We start from the raw sequence: 19,728 nt of genomic DNA on the forward strand, positions 1-19,728 counted from the left end.
GTAGCCCAGATAGGTCTTGGTGTACTGGGATGAGTAGAGAGTCCCATGTCCCTTCTCAGAGTAGGAGGAGAGGTGGGGGTGGGCAGAGGCCCAGGATGCCCAAAACCCAGTCACAGAACCTGGATGGTTCCCAGATGGAGCACCAGGAGAGGGGTCTAGTCTTTTCTGGGAAACCATCTGCTGAGGGGGACCCCATAGTGCAAAGAGAACTTGGGGGCGGCTATCACAAGCGTCCCACCATTTCTGCTGTTTAGCAGTACCAACCCCATTTCAAATACAAAGATTTGCATTTATCTGTGATAATGTCTGAAGAGCAGAAACTAAGATCTGATTATAAATAATAATAAATATGACCCTGTGGTTCACAAAGTCATTTGCTCGTATTCTCTATATATAAGCTTCCAGACTGGAACTGCCTATTCCCAAAATACAGCATGAGCAGTGTGATACTCTGCAGCAATGGTTGGAGCCATCTGCCTGCTGGACCTCTATGCCTTGAAGCATTGAGGATCAGTGCCTAGTGACTGGGCTTGGGAGCCCAACTCCTTCGAAGCTTGAGAAGTAATTTATTGAACACCACTTCTTGTAGAAAAACATGCAAATAGGCACACCGTAATAGTGTGAGTGGACACATCCAAAGACAAATAGATGATTGGTGAACGAAACCTGAACAGTGGCAACAGTAACACAAAGCATATAGTGATATTTTCATATTTATATTAAGCGGATTCCAAGGACAAATGAACTTGGTATCAAGGGAGAGCTCAGTCAGCAATAGGACATTCATTTAAAAATAGGACTTAAAGTTTATAGTGGGAGAGAAGTTGTGGCCTGCAGGAAGGAGACCAGAGTGCTCCAATGAAGTGCGTAGGCAGGCTGGTCAACATCTGGAAAGTTTACAAAATGGTTTTAGAGAAGCATAAGGGTTTAGACTTTGCGAACAAGGTTCTGAATAGCATTGCACATAGTTAGTACATGTGTGAGCTATATAGACTTGAGTTATAGAATACCTTGATTAACAAAATTAGAAGCTAGTTGACGGCTCGATCCTCCATGGAGAAGCAGCCAGGTTCCTGACGATAATGGGTGGTAGATGAAGATGGTAGACGTGGTGGCATTTATGCTCTTGACCAAGAAATATCATTTCTACAAAGGTGGACTCGTAGCACTACTGTTACAGTCATTGATATTTCTCTTTACAAGGCTGTTTTTTGGAAATGGGCTGTGTAGAAAGGAATGTGGAGCATATTTTGCAAATATTCAGTACTTGCATCCTCACTATAGTGGCTGATAGAAGAGAACCAAGCAGCATGCTAGGGAAATTGGAAATTTCAGGGCTGACCTTTAAGGGGCTCAAATCACTAGCAGCAGGAAGTGAGGAACACCAAATGACCAGAGTAAAGGTTTGAGAGGCAGAATAAGAGACGCTCTAGGGCATATTATGTCACCCTGAGGTTAGCATACTTGCTATACTCAAGGAGTGATCAACAGTATCAAACAGTGCACTTACAAGTAAGAAAATGAGACGATACACAAGTGATTAACTGAAAAGCATGAATGACAGCTGACTCAATGTCATGACAAACTCAGCTACCAGAGTGAAGGGTGCTGAGAGCAGAGGTGTGCTACTTTTGGAGAGCACAAGAAGCTATAATAATAGCTGTAAGAGAGTTAGGAGTGATCAGTGGTAGGTTTATTTTAGCAATGGTAGGACTAGAAGCTTTGCAGGTATGATTTAGATAGAGGGTATTGAGTAAGGGGTTAGGCCTGCATGACAGGGGCTTTCTGGGTCAAACTTGTCACTGGAAGGTTTTGTTGTCTGCAGTATGCGTATACGGTCTGTGGCGGGCATGTGGAAGAAAGAGGTGCATTAAGCAACATTTGATCTGTAGGATTTGTAGTAAACAATAGATCGAACAGTCAGAAGGTGTATAATATTAAATAGAATTGTTTTAGAGGAAGGAAGGGCATAAATATAGTCACTGGTGAGGCTGGAGTGGTCAGTGAGTCAGGACTGGGCTGTGTTCAATTGAGGAGGATATATTAATGATAAAGAGGCGAAGACTCAGAGATCTGAATGTTCAGTGCTTACAAATGTAGTGATCTGAAGGCTGTGAAATCAAATCTATGCAAGTAATACTCAGCTTTACATCCTTCCAGCCTCACTCATATTAGCCACAAACAGTGAAACACCAATTGAAACACAATAAATAACAATACATTATACAGAAAATTCAGTGAACTTTTTTAGTATTGAATAGAATTGAGTGTACATGGATTGGTATATGGGAACCAATCCTTCAATCGCAATGTTGTGAATCTTTCTAACTTCAAACTGGAGACCCATTCCTAGATTGCAGCTAGTTTGATGTCATTAGCAATCAGGATATATTCCACCTTTTTTGGGTTTAGATACCCACCAGACACCTCCACTCCTCCAGAAAGTGCTATACAAACCCCTGATTGATTGATTGATTGATTGATTGATTGAATTCTGGATGATTCAAAGGTATGCAGGTGTGTGGTAGCGGAGTAGAGGTTTGACAAAGTCTATTTCCCTCAACTGGTCTCCTGATCCAATAGATGATGGCTGCAGGTGACATAGGCTGCACAACACATGACGGTGCCATCACACACATATCATCGCATTTGATATGTGTACCCACATTACTGATGCTTGGTGTTTCAGTTTGAACAGTCAAGTGCACTAATGTATCATAAACAAAATACTCATTTACTAGACTTAACATTTTCAGTGACAATATAACGACACATACCTGAAATTTAAGAAGGAAGTTTTCTTGCACTGGAAGTAACCTTGAGAGTGAACATTAACAAATAAATATATTAACAGCCATGAATCTTTAAAAAAACAGTGTGCCAAAACAAATGTACAAGCCTGCTTGACCAAGATGATTTTCCCTTTTTGGTCACAGATACAAAACAATGCTTCTTAACTACATTTCCTTATTGGTGGGGGGTTCGCACGTGAATGCCCAGGCATGCCGGTTGATATACAGATAGTAATGTCTTCCCTGCAAATGGTTTTTAATCCACTTTAATTTGAGTGCGTTACTTTGTCTAGTGGGTTTGTTTTAAAATAAAGTAAGCATGTTAGTACCTTTTTATAAAAGGTGGTTCACTTTGTAGTGAATTCAGAAATCTGTACATATCGATCTGCTAATCTAGTGTTGCTTGATTGCAGGAAATAATTCACTTTATCCTTTGTGATGCGCTAAGTATTCACCTAAGCATGTCAGTTTTCTGCTACTCGTCACAAATGTTGGTGTTTTTATCAACTGTAGGAGACTCTGTAGTTTCTGATTCTGCTGACTGGAATCAATGGTACTGCAATGCTGCTTAACATTTTTTTTTTTTAAAGCACCCATACCACTCTTTCGCTTTGCCTGCTGCCATGCACCTTTCTTTAGATGAGCGACGTCTAAAGAAAGGGGTGTGGCCAACATTAAAGTGAATAGATGGCATGGGGCGCTTTTACAGAAAAAACATGTTTGTAAACTTAACAAACAAATGCTTTTTTTTGGTAAAAGCGCCACATACCGCGATTTACAAACAAGCATTTGCAATGCAATAGGTCTCACATTTGCAAGAGATTAAGCTATTGGCATTGTAAATGCCAATGCCTTTTATTTATGTTTTAAAAACCAACACATAAATAAAAGGCATTGTCATTTACAATGCCAATAGGTCAAACTTTTGCAAATGCGAGACCTATTGCATTGCAAATGCTAGTTTTTTTAACTTTAATTTACTGTTTACAGAAATGAACAGCCTGTTAAAAAATTGGAGTTGCTGGGTCCTCTGAAAAAAGCATAATAACTTCAAAAAACAGAAAAAGTTGGGAAGGAGAGAGGAGCAACCAAAGGGGTAAAGAAGGCTAGCACATGAAGTGGGTGGGTAGCAGAGTAGGTGGGATCGAAGAAAAGCGGAAAAAATACACCAGGGCGTTACAGGATGGGGCATGAGAAGCAACAGACAAGCTGGGGTGGACTAACATGAAGAGTGGGCAGGGGAGGGAATAGTCAAGCACAAAAAAGTAAGGGCCTGGAAGAACCCACTTGTAAAAAGAAAAATAAGGAAGGTAACGTGAGTAGTGCTGTTTAGTTACTGTGTGGGAGAAAAAAACAAGGTCACAGAAACAAGAAGAGGTTGCATGGGATTATGGAGGGAACCCCCCTGTAAAGAGAAAATGGATTGTTTAGGGAGGGCCAAAACGAAGAAAGGACTCGAGGTAAGGGTGAGAGGACAAAACTGGGCTTGGACTTGCTGTTGATAAGAGCATTCACCAGGCTGGTTTCAATAATACAAAGAATGCCATTCGTTTGTGGTAAACGGTTCAATGCAAACGTTCTGTCAGACCAGGTTTAACTGTTTGTTCTAATTCAATTAGACCAAGCAGCATACTTGAAAATCACAAAGAAAACATTCTTCAAGTGTGCTGCTTGGTCTAATTGAATATTTATCTTCATATAATAATAAAAACAGTAGATTCAGTTTTACATCACTTCACACCGCATGACTGCTCTTTTTCTAAGTGCTGTAGATAATAACTTTTATCATTATTATAAGGAAGGCGCTCAGTTAACAGATCACAGAAGGGTACATTTTCAGTCGGCTCTGCATGAATTTGATCTTTTGACTTCGAGATCGCTGCTCATGCAAGCATCCAGTGTTATATCAATAAGCCATCTAGCCAGATTTACACATTGGTTAGTTAGTCCAAAACTACTGCACTGCAGAGTAAGATGTCTAGTAATCATCTTCCCCAGAGAAAGCCTACTTCCAGGGCCACCAGTTTTGAGGTCAAGCATTTACCCAGTTCTGGGCAATGGTTGAGCGAGGAGTGCTTTAGTTTGTTTGCTGCCTAAATAGACAGATGTAGGAAGCTTGGCACAAATACCTACGTATTTTATATTGGCTTGAATGATAGGATACCCTAGAAATTAATAGAACTCTATTTGATATGCACCACACTTTGAACTACACTCTGCAATATCTTCATTGCGTAGGTCAATGCACCATTCCCAGCGCATTGACCTACGGTTTGAATGAAGATATTTCAAGAGTAAGCAAGGGTTCAGGAGGTTTATTAGTGAGTTTGGATTATTTAAGAACCATACGAGTGTTGATGATTCAGACACAGTATTAAAAAATAAGGATACCATTCTTTAAAGAGAAATGGTTGAAAAATATTTAACTAAAGGGAAAGAAATAAGAACAGTAGCCAAGTGTCCCAGGAAAAATCACAGTGAAAAAAATTAGAAGAAACAGAAGCAGATGAAAAAAAGGAAGAGAAAATGAGCAATTAAGGAGAAAATGATCAAAGGAGGGAGGATCTGTTAGAGGATGAGAAAATAGAAGCAAAGAAATCAATTTCAAGAGTTCAGGCAGGAGGATTTGCAGGGCAAGGCAAGCCTAAAGTTCAATTTTTCAGCATGCTGTGTAATGTGAACAGGGGAATGCAGGTTGCTGCAAAAGCATTGGCTCCCAGCTTACACAATATTACACATGATTGTTCTGGAGTTTATGAAATGTTAAGTGTGTAAATTAATGGGCAGAGTAACTGAAAGGAGCAGTTTGATCATTGAAAGCTGGAGTACCAGTCTCAAACACGAAGCCCAAAAGCCATTTCAAAAAGAGGCGTTGTCCATGCCACCCGTTTATGCCAGAAGGGTTCATCATCTTGACAAGAACAAACCAATGATCATCATCATCAATGTGGACTAAATAGTTTCAGGGAAATTATTTCAGAATGTAGAAAGTATGTAGAAAGAAATGCTCAGCATTACCTTTGATGCCAGATGGATCTACAAAAGGCCTGTCTGATTAGTAATAGCCAATATGCTGACCCTCCTCCCTATAGAACTGACACCTAGACCCTTTCCGGGAGTCAAAGAAGAAGCTTGTGCAGTCCTGAAATGCTGCAACCTGAAATCCCTGTTTTTTTAGAACACCTCGCATTCATCCCTTCTCGTCCAATGCCGCAGCCTGTGGCACTGCCCTCTGCTCCCACTAGACCTTCACTTGACTCCATCAAACCTGACATTTATAAAGGACTCAAATAGGTACTGATCACCCATCAACTCTCTTGTGATTGTCATTGGCACTGGACCTGCAATGAACATACCTCATGCTCTCTGTGGCTCTTTTGTAAAGTCCCTCCTTTCCCTGGTCTTTCCCTCTCCTCACTCTTTATTGCACTCTCAGTTTCTTCTCTGTTGTGCTCTGTTGCATCAGAGTCTCCATCTTTGTTGCACTTCAATGTTTTTCTCTGAAGATTGATATTTTAGCTCTGGCAGGCCCTTGTTCTGGTCTGCACAGTGTTTATAGCACCTCCTTCATTGCTGATAATTCACCCCTCTGGCCTCGACCCTGTTGCTCTGCGTGCCTGAGCTCTCACTGAAACACGCCCTGTTGTTTAGGGTGTACTATAACACCTATACTTTCTCCCCTCTCTACCTTAAAAGCTCTTAGTAAATCTCTAAATACAAAATATCCATGTCCAGGTTTAGTCAATGAAAATAATCCAAAAACCATGGAGCAGATTTACAATTACTAGCGCATCCCTGCAAATTAGCAGGGATGCACCAGTAATTGTGTGCCGCAGCTCTGCCACCCATGATGCGCCGTATTTACAATGCGGCGCACCATGGGGCAGAAACGGCACAGAAACGCCCTTCCCTGCGCAGGAACGCCTATACGTGGCGCAGGGTTTTACAACATGACGCATCTCCCAGATGCGTCAAGTTGTAAGTACCCCGCACCATGGCGCAGGATTTGCGCCGCCGCTGCGTCACAAAAGTGATGCAACGGCAGCGCAAAATCGGCGCAAGGGGCTTGTAAATCTGCCCCCACGTGCGCAAGGTTAAATAACACAATTAAAGATTGTCACGTCTTAAATGTATTCCATTATACAGCGTTAATAATATATATGATCTCATCTATGGAGGTAGAACGTCATTCTTTCCTGAACTCTAACATTTGGTTTCTTCGCTTGTAATGCACAGGCTTCGAGACACTAACTCCAGGCTTGCCACCTGCTCACTCCTACACAGTTGTATTGGATTACGGTAATAACCCAGCGAGGACGAACCAGGATTTACCGTTTCTTGTGTCAGGGTCAGTTTAGAGCCTTGCGAAATCCTTAAATCTGTAGCAGCAAACATGAAGTCGATATCATATGACCAGGGCCAGACAGCAGCCACAGAGCAAGGGAAAGGAGGGGATTAGAGGGACTTTAAACTGGCCGCAAGCCAGGGTGTCACAAGAGAGACGCCTACCTGGCCAGTTCTGTCAATCCCAGCTTCCCGTCGTTATTGGAATCGAACATTCTGAGCTGGAAGGAAAATAGAATGGATTCAGGTTCATGCATCAGAAAGTTAAATTCCATTTGTATTAAATTGACTATAAAGACAGCTTTGGGCCCTTAAAATATGGAGGTCACAGCACTCCAGACTATGTGTTCTAATGTCATGTTATGTTGTGACAGATCATGGGCCTGAATGTTGGACTTTAGTATAAGTTTATGTTTTATTGTTAGTATTCACAAACAATAAGTTAATAGTAAGTTTAAGACTCCGCAATTCTAGTGGAAAACTCGGCCTTTTAAAAGATAGACATATCCTCTCTTATAATGTGCAGAGTTCTCCGCCTCAGCTGCGGACTCTGCGTAGTCTTCAACTTACTATTAAGTCATAGTTTGTGAATACCAATAAACGTAAACTTACCCAAAACTATAATTTTACATTTATCAATCAGGTCCCATATGTCCAGTCACAAACTATTCACCTACATATCAGGGATTCAGGGTGTGTAAGTTTAATTGGTTGAATGGCAAAAAGACACAACACTCTGAATGCATTAAGCTATCACACAAATGTCCAGCACTGGAAACGGTGCCATTAATGGCCTTAAGTTAGGCGGTCATCCTAACCAATCTGCATAAAATTTGCATTAACACGTCAAACCAAAAAAAGCCCTTCAAAGGCCAAATCCATGCCATATTTTAGAAATATCCATTGACTATGTATATGCCTTCCATTTACATTCACTATATAGAAATGTATCTTTTATGGATTTGCTGCAGATCTGGCATAAATGCAAACCTTGTGGGCCTACGCTGGACACCCCTACATCACTGTACATTTATTGCAAGGAGGAGTTAAAAGCTTAATTTGCACTTGGGGTTGTGCAGTTCTCCAAGAGATATTACAAAGGTTAAACTTTCCCATCTTCACCAGTTGGTGCCACACTTAAGAAATGATGAGTTACACTAATTATTTGTTCCAAAGTATTTATATATCATAGCGGTGCAGGGATTTGCTCCTCGTGTGTGTGTGCATGAGGAAGGGCTGTGATTAAGGAAAATGCTGAGTTTCAATGACAAACTCCTTTCATCAGATGTTTGTGACAAATTCGGTGAGAATGGTTCAGCTATCTTGCATAGAAGCGGTGCAGTATAACGTGTGCACACTTGTATGACACATGTAGCTTCATCAAGTTTCAGATTGAGCCACACTTCTGTTCACGTTACCTTCAGCGTGACAACCTTGAAGGTCTTTGCGGAGGTCCGGCCATTTACAAGATTAGTGTGCAAAATGTGTCAAGATTGGAATGTGTGAAGTGGCCGAAAAGGTGCCCCGGACAAACAATAGCAATGCGTCTCCTGCCACCCACCTACCGTAACTGTGGCGCGGGGGGCCTTACACTCCTGAACCCCGGAACCACTGCACCTGCTGCACTAATTGTAGCTACCCCCCTGAATATTTCCAAAATAAACCATCTCTTTCCCCTCTGTCTACCGTCTGGAAACACTAAAAAAATTTAACAGATTGTTATTAGTTTAACATGTTCATATGTTTTACTTACTTTAATGAGATTTTAGAGGCTGCTTATAGTAGGACAAAATAAAACTATGAAGGTCAACGGACTCCAGTCCAAAAAGGGTGGGAACCATACTGTGGCCAACACATGTCAAATACAGATGGAGGTAATTATCACTTTCCTCTGCTCGCAAGCAGGTCGCGCCCCACGCTGCTGCACGGCTCTGCCTGCATTGTTTTTGCCTAATCTTGTATTTTTCCCCTGTGCCTAACTTGCTTTCTTGCCCAGACTTGTTTTTATTCTCCTGTGCCTGTAGTTGCTTTCTTGCCAAGACTTGTTTTCATTCCCCCTGTGCCTGTACTTGCTTTCTTGCCCAGACTTGTTTCTATTCCCCTGTGCCTAACTTGCTTTCTTGCCCAGACTTGTTTTTATTCCTCTGTGCCTGTACTTGTTTTCTTGCCTAAACTTGTTTTTCCTTCCTGTGCCCAGTTCTCCTACGGCCCGCTCATTTTCCCGCCTCTGCATCCCTGCCGCCTGCCACCCCCTCCAATCCCATTCACCGCCCAGCTCCCACCTCCCAGCTGCTCCTCCCTCCCACATCCCCGGACCAGGACCCCGCGAACGCCACAACGCCCGACACCGCTAGGATGCCAGAACCCTCCACGCAATAACACGAGACGATCACACACCTGCTTCCTGGCTGCCCGAAGCGCACCCACAGAGCTTTCACCTGCCAGAACTGCAGCTTTCCAAGCATCCGCCTCACCATGCTGCCGACCAGGAAAGAACCCAACCACCTCAGATGCATCCTTCTCAACACCCTCTCTGCCCGCAAACATGCCGTTGAACACTGGGACCTACTCGACTCAACCTCCCCAGACGTCGCATTCCTGACGGAGACCTGGCTGAACCCCGCCTCGGCACCCAACATAGCCATAGCCATCCCCGAAGGCTACAAGATCACCCGCAGTGACCGCACCAACCGAGCGGGGGGATGAATCACCATCGTCCACAGGAACACTCTGAGTCTCGACCAACACAGACGACACCCTCAGCACTGCCCAACACCTACACTTCCAGATCCACAACAACCCCAACACCACCCTCAGAGGAACCCTCATCTACAGACCCCCTGGACCCCGACCACAGGTCAGCGACTCCATCGCCGACTTCGTCAGCACACACGACCCTTGCCTCCATGGACTTCCTCCTCCTCTGGGATCTGAACTTCCACCTCCACCACAATGACACCAACTCCACCTCCCTGATCGACAACCTAGCCAACCTCGGACTCAGACAACTCGTCACAACATCCACCCACTCTGCCGGTCACATGATTGACCCCATCATCTCCGCAAGCCTCCACGTCTCCTTCAACCACACCACCGAACTCCACTGGACCGACCATTACTGCATCCACTTCACCTTCAAGAAACCCAACACGCACCACCGCACCCAACAGATGCCTCGCCACTGCTGGAGCAAAGTCACTGAAGACCGGCTAACCACCACCCTGGCCCAGAGCCCACCCGCCGACTCTAACACTGCCGCCCGCAACCTCAGACAGTGGATCAACGACTGCATGAACACCCTCGCCCCGATCAAGAAAGCCTCCAACAGTCACACCAACAAGAAAGCCAGCTGGTTCACTGAAGACCTCCAGGCTTCCAAGCAAACCTGCCAAAAGCTGGAGAAGATCTTGCTCCGTAAACGAACTCCGGACAGCGACACAGCCCACAAGAACGCCACCCGCAGATACCATCACCTCATCAGATCTGCCAAAAGGGCCTCCTTCAAAGACTGCCTAGACAACAACGCGCACAACAGCAAAGAGCTCATCAACATTGTGAAGGAATTCTCCAACCCCAGCTCCAACACCAACAACGTCCCACCCTCGCAAGACCTGTGTGACTCGCTGGCCACCTTCTTCCACTGCAAGATTGCAGACATCCATGACAGCTTCAAAGGCAAACCGCCCAGACAACCACTGAGACCTCCGCCCCATGACCACCATCCGCACCAAATGACTGCTCTCCCGGACCAACGTCAACGACGACGACAACATCAAGATCATGAATACCATCCACTCAGGATCTCCGTCAGACCCATGCCCACACCACATCCTCAACAAAGCCAGCACATCCATCGCACCCCATCTCCGGAAAGTCATCAACACCTCCTTCGAGGCAGCAACCTCTCGCCGAGATCAACGCCTTACTCAAGAAACCCAAGGCGGACCCCAAGGACCTCAAGAACTTCCGGCCCATCTCCCTGCTTCCGTTCCCGGCAAAGGTCATCGAGAAGATTGTCAACGAACAACTGATCCACTACCTCAAGGAGAACAACATCCTGGACCCTACCCAGTCCAGGTTCCGCAGCAACCACAGCATCGAGACTGCCCTCATTGCCACCACCGATAAATTCAAGTCCCTGCTGGATAACGGAGAAACGGCGGCCCTCATCCTTCTGGACCTGTTAGCCGCCTTCGACACGGTCTGCCACCACACTATACAAACACGCCTCCACAACGCCGGGTTCCTAGAGAAGGCCCTGGAATGGACACCATCCTTCCTCTCTGGCAGAACACAGAGTGTCTGCCTTCCCCCCTTCCGCTCGGAAGCCACCGAGATCATCTGCGGCGTACCCCAGGGCTCATGCCTCAGCCCGACTCTGTTTAACATCTACATGGTAGCGCTCGCCGACGTCGCCCACTGGCATGACCTCAACATCATCTCCTATGCCAATGACACCCAGCTGATCCTCTCCATCACTAAGGACCCCCACACAGCTAAAACCAACCTTCACAAAGGAATGAAGGCCGTCGCTGAATGGATGAGGAACAGCCGACTGAAGTTGAACTCGGACAAGACAGAGGTCCTCATCCTCTGATCCACCCCTTTGGCCTGGGATGACTGCTGGTGGCCGACTACACTGGGAACCGCTCCAACACCAACCGACCACGCACGCAACCTAGGGGTCATCCTCGACTCCACCCTCTCCATGACTAAACAAGTCAACGCTGTCTCCTCCTCCTGCTTCAACACCCTCCGCATGCTCCACAGGATCTACAAGTGGATCCCCAATGAAACGAGAAGAACGGTCACCCAGGCCCTCGTCAGCAGCAGGTTGGACTTCAGAAATGCCCTCTACGCAGGAGCCTCGGCCAAACTCCTGCGACTGCTCCAACACATCCAGAACCCCACAGCCATATCACACCCCACCTGAGAGACCTGCGCTGGCTCCCGGTCAACAAGAGGTTAAGCTCCTCACCCACGCACACAAGACACTCCACAACACTGGACCAACGTACCTCAACAGACGACTCAGTTTCTACACCCCTACCCACCAGATCTGCTCCGCTGACCTCTCCCTCGCCACAGTCCCCCGCTTCCGAAGAGCGACCTCCAGCGACAGATCGTTCTCCCACCTCGTCACCAAGACCTGGAACACTGTCCCTATCCACCTATGGCAGACCCAAGACCTGCTGACCTTCAGAAAACTCCTCAAGACTCGGCTTTTCGAGCAGTAATAGCATTCCCTACTCCAGCGCCTTGAGACCCTCACGGGTGAGTAGCGCGCTTTACAAATGATATGATTGATTGATAGATTGACTGATTGATTTCCGAGGAAACATAGGCCCAGTACAATGTGACCTAAAGGACAGTGGTGGATAATGCCACTCCACCTAGCTACAGTCAAAGAATGATAATGGTGATCTGTACCAATGATGTTTGCTATTACCGCTCAGAAAAAGGAATACTTATGTTTTTCTTGTTTCGAAAAAAGTACTAGCAATAAAAGTGATAAAAAAGACAAAAAGAAAACACACTCAGAGCTGTCCTCCAAAAGTCACAATTGTGTAAATCTGATATAACTTCGGCAGAAGTCGGTCTGGGTGGAATTAAACACTCATCACACATCCACAAAGCACACAAACAAGAATACACTAATAACAATCTAGCAGTGAGCTACTAAAATGTACTACCTGTCCCGAGTAGGCATGGGCGGAAAATCCGTTCCGCTCGCGGATTTTGCGGATTTTCGGGAAATCCGCAATCCGCGAGATTTGCGAATTTCCTGCAAAATCCGCAAATCCGCGAGCAGCGGATTTTGCTCGCACTGCTCGCACTGTTCGCGTGAGTTCGCGCCCCGCGAATAAGTGCGAAATTGCAGAAATACGATTTAAGCAAAACTGAAAGTAACTACTTACCAGGTTCAAAAGTTCAGGCACATCATTAGTAGCCATTTCCTGTAGTGCTTCCTGAGGGGCCCCTCCAGAGTTCAGTTGCCAGTTGAAACTATTATGTGACCCTGCTCTGAACCTCAGAATAGTTACACATATGCCACAAAGGTCATGAATTACAGCTAAGGGAGACAAGCAGGAGCCAGGCTGGAAGTTAAAATCCATTAATCAGCCCCTAATTCATTATTGTCAGTTGGGGCAGGGCAGGTGTTGTAACTAATTTTGCAACAATGAAAGCACTTAGCAAGTGCAAAAGATCACTAATCAGGGCGCACTAAGGAAGCAGGTGCCAGCTAAAAAAATATTCTGTGACACATTAATCAGCCCCAAATTAATTCAGGTCACTTGAGGCAGGGAAGGTGTGCTTTGCTTTGCCGAAAATAATGTACACTGGACAACCAGAGGGTGTGGTGATGAAACAGAGGGTGGCATGGGTGGGCCAGAGGGTGGCATGAGTAGTCAGAGAGTGGCAGTGGTGACAGAGAGTGGCAGTGATGAAGAAGAGTGTCCCAAACAGGTTGGACACGTAGAAACAACAAGTTCGCAAAACTTGCGACCCGACAGGTAAGTTCGCAAATTGCGAAATTGTAAAAACCCTCGCGAACTGGCAGAAACACGGGCGAACACAAAAAAAAAAAAAATCCGCAAATTCGCGGGAATTCGCGGATTTTGCGGATTGCGAGTTCGCAAATCCGCAAATTCGCGGATTGCCAATCCGCAAAATCCGCTCATGCTTAGTCCCGAGGAGATAAAACCCTGCAGAAGTACACCCTGGTGCTGGGAACAATTAATCCAGTGAAGTAGGTGTAACTTATGCACCAGGTGTAAATCTGGCAGATCATGTTTGGAAGCTGTGACTAAATGTGTGCATGCATATTAGCTTACTGCAAAGGTGGAGTAAGTTTCCCAACGTGGAAAAACACTTTTTTGGTAGTAAGGTAGTAAAGGTTGATCAAGGGTTAACTTTATACACTGTTTACTGGCATATAATACTAAACATTTTCCCAAGCTGGATAACAGCGTTATCATCCCCAAACATTGGAGCGAGGCCATCCTACCTCTAATAGGATTTACAAACACCCTTCATATATTGGAGCAATTCAGAAACATGAAAACATAGAAACATAGAGATACTGGAAAGATACAGACATGAGATGAAGAAGACACAGAGCTACTCAGAGACAAGAACTTGGGGAAAGACAGAAAAACACTTGGAAGGGAGAGATGTTGAGAGGCAAGAACACAGGGTGATAGAGAAATATATTAAAAAACGCAGACACAAGGGACATTCACACAGGTAGCCATTTACACTGGTTGACACAGAGATTCTGCGAGAAACATGTACAGCAACGCATGATTGATATGGGTGCCATGCATACCTCTGCACACCTCTCCCACAGGATGGTGAATGGTATTCTATATACTGACCATCCTCCAGCCCTATTTGGAAACTGCCATAACAAAGTCAATCACTGTATATAAAAGTTGAGGAAAGATATGGCTGCCTTATCAGATTTTGCTTCCCAGGTTGCAATATGATGAAGGTCTTCTTCTCTAAGAAATATAGACTTTGTTGTTTGAATGTAGGGCACATAACAGAAATGTGCTGGGCGTTGAGGAAAGACAGGAATCAATGCATTTTCCCCTCAAATCTTGTATTCAGGATGAATCAGAGAGGTTAGAATAGTATTCTTTGAAAGCATTGGCTCACTACCAAGTCAAGTCAAGTCAATGATACTTTTATTTGATTTCGTTAAAAAAAAATCATAAAAGGTTGTAAAAACACTTTGTACACAATGATTAAAAGCAAAGACTTGAATGATGCAAACAATAAAAAACACTGGGTTGTTGTTATTCAATCTTCGTTAACAATTAAAATAGGAAATGTTACATTTATAATCAATGTGGTTTTAAAGTGCTAGGATATTTCATTGAAGAAAGATAAAAAAAATAGTATGTATGGGCGAATTATGCGGATTTTCGTTCCGCGAAATCTCGCAAAATGGCAAAACAATCCGCAAGTTCGCTGGAAAATCCGCGAACTTGCGGATTTGCACAAATATATACTAGAGTTCTGTTTCTACTGGCTAATCAGTAAGGGCTAGCTTGTTGGGTAAATCTATAGTGATTTTCCTACACTGCAGCTGCGTAAAGGGCCACGTGTGTCTGTAACTTTGCCACTGCGCCGAAAGGCGCCGAGGTCCCTCGAGTGAGATGTCCATCAGAGTGAGGAAAGGGCGCAAAGACGTTGCATACCCTAGTGTGTGTGGGGCGGGGCCAAACGGGCGGGCTTCTATGTGAGTTCACATGCCTCTTGTTTATAAAGGGTCAGAGACCGATCAGAGCAGCAGATGAGAAGGAAGCAGCCTCCTGGTCACAGGAAGTACACGGTGATTGGGCTCGAGAAACTCTTGGATGCAAAGACCTCCATCAAGGATTACATCTAATTGTAGACGGTAGACATAGGGAGGAAGCACACCTGCCTAGCCTCGACCGTGCTCACTAGTTGTTTGGGTTGATTATAATGTGTTACTGAATTTGAGCTTCAACTCAGGCACCTGCTTTATTTATATCTGTAAGTGCTTCCTGTTGAGGTTTAATTTTTGTGACAGGAGCATCGTGCCAGAATGAATCCTGCCTGCATATTTATCCACGAAGATGCCACCGTTTTGGGCTATACCTCTACTCAACTGGAGTACTTTCTACTGGCTAATCAGTAAGTGCTACCTCGTTTGGTAAATGTATAGTGCTTTTGCTACACTACAGCTGCGTAAAGGGCCTGAAGATTTGTCTCCAGTGACCATGTGTGCCTGTAACTTTGCCACAGCGACAAAAGGCGCCTAGGTCCCCTGAGTGAGCTGTCCATCATAGTTGGGAAAGAGCGAGAAGACGTTAAATCCACCCGTGAGCGACTTTGCGGCAATTTCGCGAGATTCGCGGATTGCGAAATTGCCGAAAATCTGCTATTTCCGCAAGCTGAACGGATTTTGCGCCCATACTTAAAAAATAGTGCATAAAAAGGTGGGGTCAGGAGGCCAGTCTGTATTGTGAGAGCCACTCAAGTTGATTCTTGTGTTTTGTCTAGTTCTTTGGCTGCCATTTCCCAGAACGTAATAGCTTTGCAGGATAGTTGCACTGACAGGCCTCCCAGACATTCTGTGACAGCTGCTCTGCATGTCCTTAATTGTTTTTCCTGAAAATCTCAGGAAGGACCATTTTCCGGGTTTTTAAAAGCGAGGGGCAGATGTATAGAAGGTGTAGTAATGTCTCATCTCCCTGTCCACACAGTCTGCATTCATTCGTCGGCCATGTGCATTTCCATTTCTGGGTCAGGTCCTTTGTGGGGAAGTGCCCCAAACGAAGCATCGTCAGATAAGGGCTTTTTATGATTTGAGAAGTGTTCTGACATGTATTGTTGTGGTTTCAGCGTCTGATAAGATTGAATCACTGCCCATGCATGTTTTTTTGTTGCAAATGAAGTTTTGTCCATTAACAGAGACATCCGTTTGGTTGCCATGTTCGCCACTTTTTTGAACACGGAATAGGAGGTGATTGTATGCCAGGCCTCTTCAAGATGTAGGTCTGCAAGTGATTCTTTTAGTATGCTGACGATGGAATTATTTTGTCTCGCTTGCTGTTCAATTTCTGCTCAGCAAAAATGGGCTAAGGTTTTTTCTTCTGCTTGCCTCACCCGCCAGAAATATTTGACCACCGCTTCTTGTCGGGCTGGTTTCTGGTTTTTGAGCCCATATTCCAATCGAATCTGTGGCTGAGAGATGTATTGTGGAATTGCAAACAGATTCTTAAAGAGACTCGACTGGGCTTGGTTTAAAGCGGCTGCATCCTTTGTATTCATCAGTTCTGACTCGTAAGATATAGTTGGAATGAATTTTGCTGCAATTACCTTTAACAGATTACCCAATGAGCAGCCTATTAACTTCCTCTCTAGAGTTTTAAAGGCGTAGTGGAGTTGTTTTGCTTTCATTTTTCCTTGGTTCAGCTGGTTTTTAAAGTTGAGGTTGTGATCAAGTTGAAACCCAAGGTATTTGTATGAATTCACCTGGGATATTTTACCTTTTGACCCTGCTTTCCGATGTTTAGAAAAGCATGGCACCTTAGTTTTCTTGAGATTTATTGTTAATTGGGCTGTGGTCATGTAAGCTCCTAGTTGGGCCATTGATCGCTGCAGGCCTATCGGTGTTTGAGATAGAAGAACAATGTTGTCTGTATATTGGATGCTAGTGACTGGCGTGTTACCCAATTTAGGGGGGTCAGTTTGAACTTGTTTTAATACGTTTTTTGTTGGAATCTTGCTAGTTATACTGCGCCCGTCTCCTTTCTTTACTTGTACCCACGTGTTGAGTAAAGGTTCATTGTCACCTCCAGAAGTTTGGTTAGTAATCCCCAATTTTGCATTTTGGCCCATAACCTTGCTCTTGGTACTTTATCGAACGCTGCTTTAAGGTCGATAAAGCACGCGTGCCGAACCCTTGATTTTGCATATGCTTGTTTCGCTAGAAGAGTAAACGCTGAGATGTTTGTGAGGGTGCCAATTCCAGCCCGAAATCCGGTTTGCGTATTTGGCAACCGATTCGTACGGTTCACCCATTCTTCTAGATCTGCCAGCAGGTTCGAAGCATAAATCTTAGCCTCAATGTCAATTAGTGCAATCATTCTATAGTTGCCGGGGTCCGAGCGTGAACCTGATTTATATATAGGGTTTAAGATGCTACCTCGCCAGGAGTCAGGGATTGTGCCTGATGTTAGCATGTGTGTGAAGAGCGGAGTAAGAATACCTGAGCAGAATGAGGGATCATGCTGAATAAAGCGTTTGGCAAACCGTTGGGCCCTGGAGCTCCTTCAGGCCTTAGGTTTTTTGATGTTTAGGACCTGCTCTTGTGAGATCTCCAGGGTGAAATCAGGACGTTCTGACTTTGCTATGTCATGGGCTATTCCTGCATTAAAGACTCCGTAATTTGCAATGTCAATAGGTGGAATGGCGTTGTATGTATGTTCAATATGTGCTCTCCAGGCATCCATCCTCCATTTGAAATCTGGTTAACAACATCCCAGAAACGCTTGGAGTCTCTTTGTTTGCTGGCATGATGGAGTTTTGCCCATTGCAGTTCACTATAGTTTTTCTTAGCCACCTTGATGTCCCTTTTTAGATTTTTCCTTAATTTTGATATTAGGGAGACAATGCCCTGTGAAGGTTCTGAACCTCGAGTTCATAGTTGTCTTAAATGTTTATTTAGTTGTTTTTTTGTTTCCTTAAGTTATTATTAAACCACGTTCCCCCCACTGACCTTCCCACTTTGCGGCCATTGCCTTTTCTTGTGAATTCCTTATTTAAATCATGTGTGAAAGATACCCAGGCCGTTATACATGATGGTTCGACTTTAACGCTTTCCAGACGAGCAGTGCATGTGGCCATGATATTACTTATATTATCCTTTTTCCAAGTAAGTCGTTTCAGATTGTAACATTGTGTTTGTTGGGACATTGCTTTATATGGTATTAAGTTTGCCATGCTTATATGCAAGGAGAAGGTTTGAGGATAGTGGTCACTCTCTGTCCTTTCTTTTATTTGGAAATTTGAGATGTGGTGGAGAATGTCATGATCTGTTAGTGTATAATCAATGGTAGTTCCTGTTTTTTGCGTGACCCTGGTGTATGCTGGGAGACACTCCGGCGAGACTTGTCCATTTAATATGCACATTGACTGTTCCTCCAGCAGGATTGCGCATCTTCTACCATGTATATCACCTCGTTTGCTAGGTCGAGTATGACCTGTTGGTCTTTCTTTGCAGCCTTGTAATAGATTCATGTTGAAATCTCCTGACAGTATGATGTCGGCACGAGGGTGAGCGAGTTTGAGGGTAGCCAGTGTTGATGATAAGGTCTCGATACATAATCTCTTTTGTTTCAGTGATGGGTGGATGTAGACATTCAATATTAGCAGGCTAAAAGAGGGTGCGGCCTCTAGTTTGAGACATAACATCCAAGCTGAGTCGAGGTCTACTTCGGAAACTTGCCATGAGATATATGTCGAGACAAAGATGGAAAGACCCCCTTTTTTTCTTCCGTGTTTCGATTCTCTTTTTGCCGGAATTAAATATTCTTTATATTCCACCATTGGTGGAGGGTTTGTCTGCCACATATCTTGAAAAAGAAGAAGGTCAAACTGTTGAATGAATTCCATGAAGTCAGGATCTTCTAGTTTTGTGCTTAGGCCATTGACGTTCCAGGAGCAGATGTTAAGGTTGTTGTCTGGTTTTGTTCTTCTGCCTAAATTTAATCATGGCATTCTGTCGACGGTTCCGGTTATGTTTGTCTGCCTATGACCTATATGCTTGTTTGCTTCAGGGTGAGCAAACGTAATGGGGATTTTCCTTCCATTTTGGACTGTGCTCTTTGTTGTACTGTGTTCATCCGGGCCTTTCGCGCCTCTCAGCATACTCTCTGGCGGGTTTGATTGTTGTAGCGGACTTGGGTAACGGGGGGAGACTACTTTTTTATTTCTATGCTCCATTTTGCAAATGACTCCTGCTGCTGCCAGATCTGCTCAATGGTAGAATTATCAAAGAAAGTTGCTATAGTAATTTCGTGACCGGTTGGGTCGGGATTAAGCTTAAACTCTA

General features: G+C 44.5%; 1 protein-coding gene across 1 annotated transcript in view; it reads right to left on the minus strand.

Annotated features, from left to right (window-relative positions):
• The window catches only part of CALB1 (calbindin 1), a 160,307-nt gene that overhangs the window by 10,864 nt on the left and 129,715 nt on the right, over positions 1 to 19,728 (minus strand). Inside the window, exons 7-8 of the mRNA XM_086965978.1 lie at positions 7,302 to 7,357; positions 2,778 to 2,817 (exon numbers count right to left, since the gene is read on the minus strand). Coding sequence (XP_086822104.1) covers positions 2,778 to 2,817; positions 7,302 to 7,357 — 96 coding nt within the window. The remainder of the gene's footprint in view (positions 1 to 2,777; positions 2,818 to 7,301; positions 7,358 to 19,728) is intronic.

Source organism: Lissotriton vulgaris, chromosome 4_1 (assembly GCF_964263255.1).
Source record: "Lissotriton vulgaris chromosome 4_1, aLisVul1.2, whole genome shotgun sequence".
In the NCBI taxonomy this organism is placed as follows: Eukaryota; Metazoa; Chordata; class Amphibia; order Caudata; family Salamandridae; genus Lissotriton; species Lissotriton vulgaris.